General features: G+C 48.7%; 1 protein-coding gene across 1 annotated transcript; it reads right to left on the bottom strand.

Annotated features, from left to right (window-relative positions):
* Positions 1 to 1,457: 1,457 nt before the first annotated feature.
* Positions 1,458 to 4,142, bottom strand: UBC (ubiquitin C). The gene is given in 4 exon segments (XM_033220130.1): positions 1,458 to 1,698; positions 1,701 to 2,276; positions 2,279 to 2,672; positions 3,486 to 4,142. Coding segments are annotated over 3 exon segments (1,140 nt in total). The 5' UTR covers positions 2,670 to 2,672; positions 3,486 to 4,142; the 3' UTR covers positions 1,458 to 1,525.
* Between the last annotated feature and the right edge of the window lie 3,626 nt (positions 4,143 to 7,768).

The following is a 7,768-nucleotide window of genomic DNA, read 5'->3' as shown; positions in this document are numbered from 1 at the left end:
TCCCACATCCCACATCTTCAACAGCTTTAGCAGCCACGGCCTTTCTTGCACTTGACTTGATGCAGCTTTGAAGCTTTCAAAGAGCACTTGACACTGATTTATCAACGTTGCAATGCCTGACAACAAGTGTACATCTTTAAGACACTATTCAAGGTATTTCTTCCTTATACTAAGGTCACCCAGATTTTAATGGGCACTAAAATTACACAGAAATCTGCATACTAACTGGAAGTGATCGCCTGCCCAGTAGTGGTTGAGTTTGTTGGGTTCTTGTAACGTTTCCTGATTCACGTACTCACTTGCATGGGAGGGTCATGGAAATTATTATACATTAGATTCACTCATAATGAAAACTCACAAAGGATTTCCTTAAGATTTACAAATTTCTCAAATTTTAGTCCAGTAACCCTAACCCTAAAGCTAAAACTGGTTTAAGCCACCCTTAGCTGCTTTACAATTGCGGCAAACGTGAGATTCTTCTACAGCAGAGGTTGTTCATGAATCCCCTAAAACTTTAGGGGAGAGGGGAAGGAGTGATTCTCCTTGGGAAAAACCTTCCAAGACCTTTAAAGGGCCTCTGGATGACTGCCTGGTGTCCACCTCTTGTATTAAATCAGTTTCCCTGCAACTTCCACCTTTGGTTCTAGTCAACACCTTACCAGGACCCTTCGATTGGGCAAATGCTACTATACACTTGGGACAAATCCAAAGGTCAATTGTTTCCCCCACTGGTTATGTGCCAATCCTCCATCTATAGTCACATAAAATGTGCCATTTTATCAGCAAGAATTGTTTCAAGGAATAGCTCATTCTCTAACCAGTAATCCCTCTTCTACACCTTGGTGGCTATGCCTTTTAATGCTTTACCCGCCACATCCTCTTAAAATTTCATCCCATGACTATCTACGCAGCTCAATGTGCATTTACACAGACTCATGTACTTAAAGCATCCTTTCATAGTTACCCTCCCACCACTCCCACCTTTTAAAATTCCTTCCTCCTTCCTGGTGTTCCGGTAATTCTCCCATTCTCTTACCTCACACATCACCCACAAACCAGTATTTTTAAAGTTAAATCTGCGTATGTAAAATACTTCCATCTCCCAACAACTTGTCTTGCTGTTCCCCCAGCAGGAGTACAGTGGCACTCAGATCACTGCAACCTCCGCTTCATTGGTTCAAGGGTTCTCCTGCCTCACCCTCCCATGTAGCTGGAATCACAGGCACTCACCACACCTGCCTTTCTGTATTTTCAGTAGACATAGGGTTTCACCACATTGGCCAAGCTGGTCTTGAAGCTGGCTTTTATTTGCACCCTTCTACAGTTCATACTGTATTAAGGTCAACCCCTTCATTGACATTTCACTGTTACCACAGCAACATCTGTAGACTGGAAACCTTGATCCCCTTCCCCCAGTCTAATGAAAAATAACCTTAACTTTTAAAAAACCACACCAGTTGGGAATGCAACAACTTTATTGAAAGAAAAGTGCAATGAAATTTGTTGAAACCTTAAAAGGGGAAACTTAGACACCCCCCCTCAAGCGCAGGACCAAGTGCAGAGTGGACTCTTTCTGGATGTTGTAGTCAGACAGGGTGCGTCCATCTTCCAGCTGTTTCCCAGCAAAGATCAACCTCTGCTGGTCAGGAGGGATGCCTTCTTTGTCTTGGATCTTTGCCTTGACATTCTCAATGGTGCGCTGGGCTCGACCTCGAGGGTGATGGTCTTGCCAGTCAGGGTCTTCACGAAGATCTGCATCCCACCTCTGAGACGGAGCACCAGGTGCAGGGTGGACTCTTTCTGGATGTTGTAGTCAGACAGGGTACGCCCATCTTCCAGCTGCTTTCCAGCAAAGATCAACCTCTGCTGGTCAGGAGGGATGCCTTCCTTATCCTGGATCTTTGCCTTGACATTCTCGATGGTGTCACTGGGCTCGACCTCGAGGGTGATGGTCTTGCCAGTCAGGGTCTTCACGAAGATCTGCATCCCACCTCTGAGACGGAGCACCAGGTGCAAGGTGGACTCTTTCTGGATGTTGTAGTCAGACAGGGTACGCCCATCTTCCAGCTGTTTCCCGGCAAAGATCAACCTCTGCTGGTCAGGAGGGATGCCTTCCTTGTCCTGGATTTTTGCCTTGACATTCTCGATGGTGTCACTGGGCTCGACCTCGAGGGTGATGGTCTTGCCAGTCAGGGTCTTCACGAAGATCTGCATCCCACCTCTGAGACGGAGCACCAGGTGCAGGGTGGACTCTTTCTGGATGTTGTAGTCAGACAGGTGCGCCCATCTTCCAGCTGTTTCCCGGCAAAGATCAACCTCTGCTGGTCAGGAGGGATGCCTTCCTTATCTTGGATCTTTGCCTTGACATTCTCGATGGTGTCACTGGGCTCGACCTCGAGGGTGATGGTCTTGCCAGTCAGGGTCTTCACGAAGATCTGCATCCCACCTCTGAGGCGGAGCACCAGGTGCAGGGTGGACTCTTTCTGGATGTTGTAGTCAGACAGGGTGCGCCCATCTTCCAGCTGCTTTCCAGCAAAGATCAGCCTCTGTTGGTCGGGAGGGATGCCTTCCTTATCCTGGATCTTTGCCTTGACATTCTCAATGGTGTCACTGGGCTCAACCTCGAGGGTGATGGTCTTGCCAGTCAGAGTCTTCACGAAGATCTGCATTGTCTAACAAAAAAGCCAAACACCACCAGGATTTAGCAATGTACTAATCTTCCTAATACTTAAACTATATGTTATATTCACCTAAATGGTTACTATTTAAAAGGTACCTAAGAAACTTCACAAAATACACTCGCCGACCCGGAACGCATAGTTTAAAACCCAGACTTCAGCTACTTAATAGGTACATAGAACTGACCAAAGAAACTGACGCCTCACTTAACCCTCCCCTCACCAGAGGTCAGGCCCCTGTCGACTCAGGAGGGCCTACCCTAGGCCCCAACGCTGCGTCCTGCGACGGAAAAAAACCTACTGCACACCTACTGGCAGGTGGCCCCACCCTACATTATGAGCCAACAGAACGGATGACGTCACGACACGGTGAGGGTGCGCGCTCAAGCTACCGGTGCACTGACAGGTGACGCCGCCATTAACTGCCGCCCCCGCAACAGTCGACAAACCGAGTTCTCCAGTCAGTGACAGACTTCACATCAAGGTCCCCAAATGGTGCCCCAGCCCACCTCACCAGAATAAAAGCGTTCCCGCACTAGCGAAAACCTCAAAGCCTTGGGTTCTTGCCGCCCACCATGCCCCCCACCCTGTTTCAACGACCTCACAGCCCGCCTCACAAGCGTCTTCCATTCAACAGCCGCCATTTTGCTACGCTCCCCTCCCACCCCCTGCTCAGGGCCACTTTGCTCGCGGACCCAGACTACAGCCTTCGGTGGTCTCTCGACCCGCGGCGTCGGCCTCCCCTCATCCCACCGAGCGGCCCAGCAGCCACGAAAGCCCTGGCCGGCCCAGCAGCCCGCTGCTCACCAAATGGCGATGACACCAACGCACAAACAAGAACTGCGTCCCAACTCCCGGCTGCCACGGAACTAGCTGCGCCACGCCCGGCGCGTCCTTATATAGTGATCGGCGTTCACCGCCCCAAGGAAATCCCTCCGCAGAATCGCCGAGAAGGGACTACTTTTGCTCGCCCGTTCCGGTCTCTGGAAAGAAAACCAGTGCCCTAGAGTCACCCAAGTCCCGTCCCAAAATGTCCTCCTGCTGAGACTGGGGTTCTGGGACCGAGTCTGGTGGGCAGCGGGCTGCCGTCCTGAGCGTCCAAGCGGAAGAATCACGGCGCTCGCTGCGCGCTGCGACCATGACGTGGAGGCGCTCGCCGAGAGGAGGGGGGCGTCCGCGGGAGGCGCCAAAACCCGGTGCGGAGTCCGCGGCGCCCGGAGCGGGTGGGTGGCCCGCGTTCCTCAGCCGCGGCCCCGCGGCCCCTCCCCTCAGCCCCCGCGGTCCCCTCGGGGGGTTCGGCGTTCGGCGGACGTGGGGCGCGGACCGAGCGCCTCCCGCAGAGTCGGGGTCTCCCTCTCCTCCCTCGCGACCCGCCCTGGCCCACTCCGCGAGATGGACGGGTCTTTATTTTTGAATCACATTTGAGATAATAACGGGGTTTCCTTTGCTCAGCCCCCCTCAGCCTTCCTGAGCTTCCCAGGGCGGTCGCGGGGGCTCCCCGGTGCCGCGCCCCTCCCGCGCTGCGGGCCGCGGGTCAAGGACAATGACTCAGCAGATCTCAGGCCAGGCGCGGCCCTAAAGCTGGGGAAAGCTCGAGAACTTTCGAGGGGAGACACTGCAGAGGAGCTGGTGTCCAGGTTAAATTTGGAAAAGGGAGGCGGAAACCCCACACAGTTTTTTTTTTAGCTGGAACCCAAGGCTGAGGGAACGACATCCTTCTAGACTGTTCTTTCACCTTCCTGTCTATTCTGAGGGCCGGGTATGGAAAGGTCCTAGTTGGTTCCAACAGGGAGGCCTGGGAAATTTCTCTGGTTTCAATGGGTACGATTATTGTAATCAGGATCCATTCAATAATCGGACCCATTTAAACCGGAGGTTTTAAAAGACAGGAATAGAATCCCAGTCCTATTTCAGGGCAGGGTAGGGTGTCAAATATGAAATGTAATTCTACAGGGCAATTCTATTTTCATAAAAGAAGTGGGGAGAAAAGCATCACCAGCCAGGTTTTTAAATTTTTACCACAACCTATTTTATGATCCCTATGTGTCATTTCTTCACTATATTTTTAAAGTGTTTTAACATATACGAACATGGTGAGATTTTTTAAATGTGTCTTTTTAAAGTGTACAGTGAAGAGTCTCCTTCATGCCCTCAATTTCCCAGTCACTGTTCCTTCTGGAGTCTTCTAGAAATAGTCCCTGTTTCTACAAATGTATTGGAGGTAGGGAGACTATTTTGATTTCTACCCTTGAAAGCTTCAAAAAGAGAAAAAAAGAGGCTAGCAACTGAAAAATATTTTGCCATTAGGAAAAGACTACATTCTTGTTTTAAGTTATGAACATTACATTATTTAAACGGCACACTTAAAATATGCATCAAAGCAAAATGAACTTGCTACGTATTCTCTATGGTAACCCATGTTTGTGTGTATTTATGAAAATCCAAGATCTGTGCAATATTCAAAATAGACTTTGACATCTCTAATTTTTAACATTTTTAAGAGAATGAATTCATGTGTTAGTGGGAAATTAAAAGGAATAATAAGTGTCATCTTCCAGGATTGGCAGGAAACCCCAGTGAGTTCCAATACACATTTCTGCAAAGTTTTTGTTTTTTGTTTTTCCCCTAGATTTTGGGAAGGAGTTTTGAAAGGAATAAAAAGCTGAGATTCTTTGTGAGGTGACGAGGCCTGGCTTTCAACCACGCCCTGGTTGCTTTTGGCTGTTACTCTGTTGCAAGCCTTGTGATTCATGTTGTTTAAAGGCTGAGTCACCAGCTTTGTGACATAGCTTTTTTCAGAGTCCAAAAGGTACAGAGAAAAAACAGCCCTTACTGCAGAGGGATGGGAGGGAGAGGAGGACAGGAGGAGGAAAAAGGAAGAAGAGGGGATAAGGGTAGGGTGGGTAATGTGCCAAAGGTTAGCTACAAAGAGAAACCAATGTTGTCTCTAGCAGAAAAAAATTACTGAAAACACCCGAGCATTCCCTGACTTAAATGGTTATTGAAGCAAACAGAAGTATACCTTTCCCAAGGTCACTGAGGTGACAGAGAAAGAAAAGAAAATGGCCTCCCAAAACACAATGGTTCTCTAGAACAATGGTTCTCAACAAGGAGTGATTTGCCCTTCAGGGGAGATTTGGCAATATCTGCAGATATTCTTGGTTGTCACAACTCAGGGGAGGTTAGGGGGTGCTGTTACTGATACTAGCACTCTTAGTAGACACCAGGGATGCTGCCAAACATTCTATGAGGGACAGCCCCCCACAATAAAGAATTATCCTACCCAAAATGTTAATAGTGCTGAAATTGAGAAACTGTGTCCTCCAAAGGATTTTTGTTGTTGCAACGACGGCTTTTCTATTTTCCCAAAGGGTTCCCAAAGTCTAAATGTCCCACTTGGACTCAGGAGTCAGGTATCAAGTCACGCTCTTAAAACCTAAACCCTGCTGACCTAGAATGTGATGTGCTAGAATGTGCGAGAATCGGGATGAGTCACTGGATCCGTTTTCAGTTCGTTCCACCCACAGATCCGTCCTTTGCAGGCGCCCCAGAAAAGATTGCTTCAGAGCTGGCACCAATGGAGAAGGGACAGACGCCCAGCAACAGGGCGGGATTGGCAGGCGGAAGGGAGCATGTGACGGGCTGAGCTCACAAAGGGCCCGGGTGCTGGGCTGCAGCTGGGCGGTGCGGGGGTGGATCGGTGCCTGCTCTTCCGCCTTCCTTTCTCCCCTCCCCCTAAGGATTCAGTTCCCCCTTCTGAAAGTCACCACCTTGTATGTGATTTAATCCAGCCCCGTGAAACTGTCTGAGAGCATGAGTGAGGGTCAACAAACTTGTTTCCCCCAAGAAAAAGGGTGGAGTCAGAGAGGTGGTGGGAAGGGTTTGCCTTGCTTTGTCATCGCTTATATAACCAGAAAAGGTTGTCAAGGACGCCTGCAGGTTAAGGCCTGGCAAACAGGAAGAAAAAAAAAACCTTAGGGAATGTGTTCTTCCTGTTTCTACTTATGTTGTATAACTGTGTGGTGAAACACAAACTGCTGCACCTTAAAAATAGCCCATTCGGCCGGGCGCGGTGGCTCAAGCCTGTAATCCCAGCACTTTGGGAGGCCGAGACGGGTGGATCACGAGGTCAGGAGATCGAGACCATCCTGGCTAACACGGTGAAACCCCGTCTCTACAAAAAATACAAAAAACTAGCCGGGCGAGGTGGCGGGCGCCTGTAGTCCCAGCTACTCCGGAGGCTGAGGCGGGAGAATGGCGTGAACCCGGGAGGCGGAGCTTGCAGTGAGCTGAGATCCGGCCACTGCACTCCAGCCTGGGTGACAGAGCAAGACTCCGTCTCAAAAAAAAAAAAAAATTAGCCCATTCATCTCAGCAGTCAAAACCGGACTTAAGAGCTAGTCTCTAAATTTACCTAATTTAGGAACATTAGGAAGTTATTTAACCTATTGGGCTTTGTTTTTGTCGTTTTGGTTTTGTCTTAAAATTGTAAAATACACATAAAGTTTACCATTCTTAAGTGTACATTTTTTGTAGCATGAAGTACATTCAGTGTTGTGCATCACTATCACCGCCATCCATTTCTGGAACTTTTCATCTTGCAAAATAAACTCTGTCCCCATGATAAACTAACTCCCCATTTCTCCTCCCACTAGCCCCTGGCATCCACCATTCTACTTTGTGTCTCTATGAATTTGACTACTCATGTGACCTCATATAATAAGCTTTAAGTGTAAAATAAAATTTAATAGTTGAAAAAGCACTTTTTTCAAAGAGTATTTCTAGGAAGCTCCAGTTCCTCACACTAGCCTTTAACAATAACAACTCCTTGAGGTATTTTTTTTCCTTGTCACGCACTAGCAGAAAGATCTGGCTTTGTTTCTTTGTTTTTTGAAACGGTATCTCGCTCTGTCATGCAGTGGTATCATCATGGCTCACTCTGCAGCCTGGACATTCAGGCTCTGGTGATCCTCCCACCTCAGCCTCCTGGGTAGGTAAGACTACAGGTATGTGCCACCACACCTAAGTTTTGCTTTTTTTGTAGAGAGGAGGGTTTTGCACTTCAGGAGGCTGAGGTAGGTGGATACCTG

This window comes from Trachypithecus francoisi, unplaced genomic scaffold (assembly GCF_009764315.1).
Source record: "Trachypithecus francoisi isolate TF-2019V2 unplaced genomic scaffold, Tfra_2.0 Lachesis_group11, whole genome shotgun sequence".
Lineage (NCBI taxonomy): Eukaryota > Metazoa > Chordata > Mammalia > Primates > Cercopithecidae > Trachypithecus > Trachypithecus francoisi.
The sequence above is the reverse complement of the archived record's forward strand: the minus strand, read 5'-3'. Positions and strand labels throughout refer to the sequence as shown.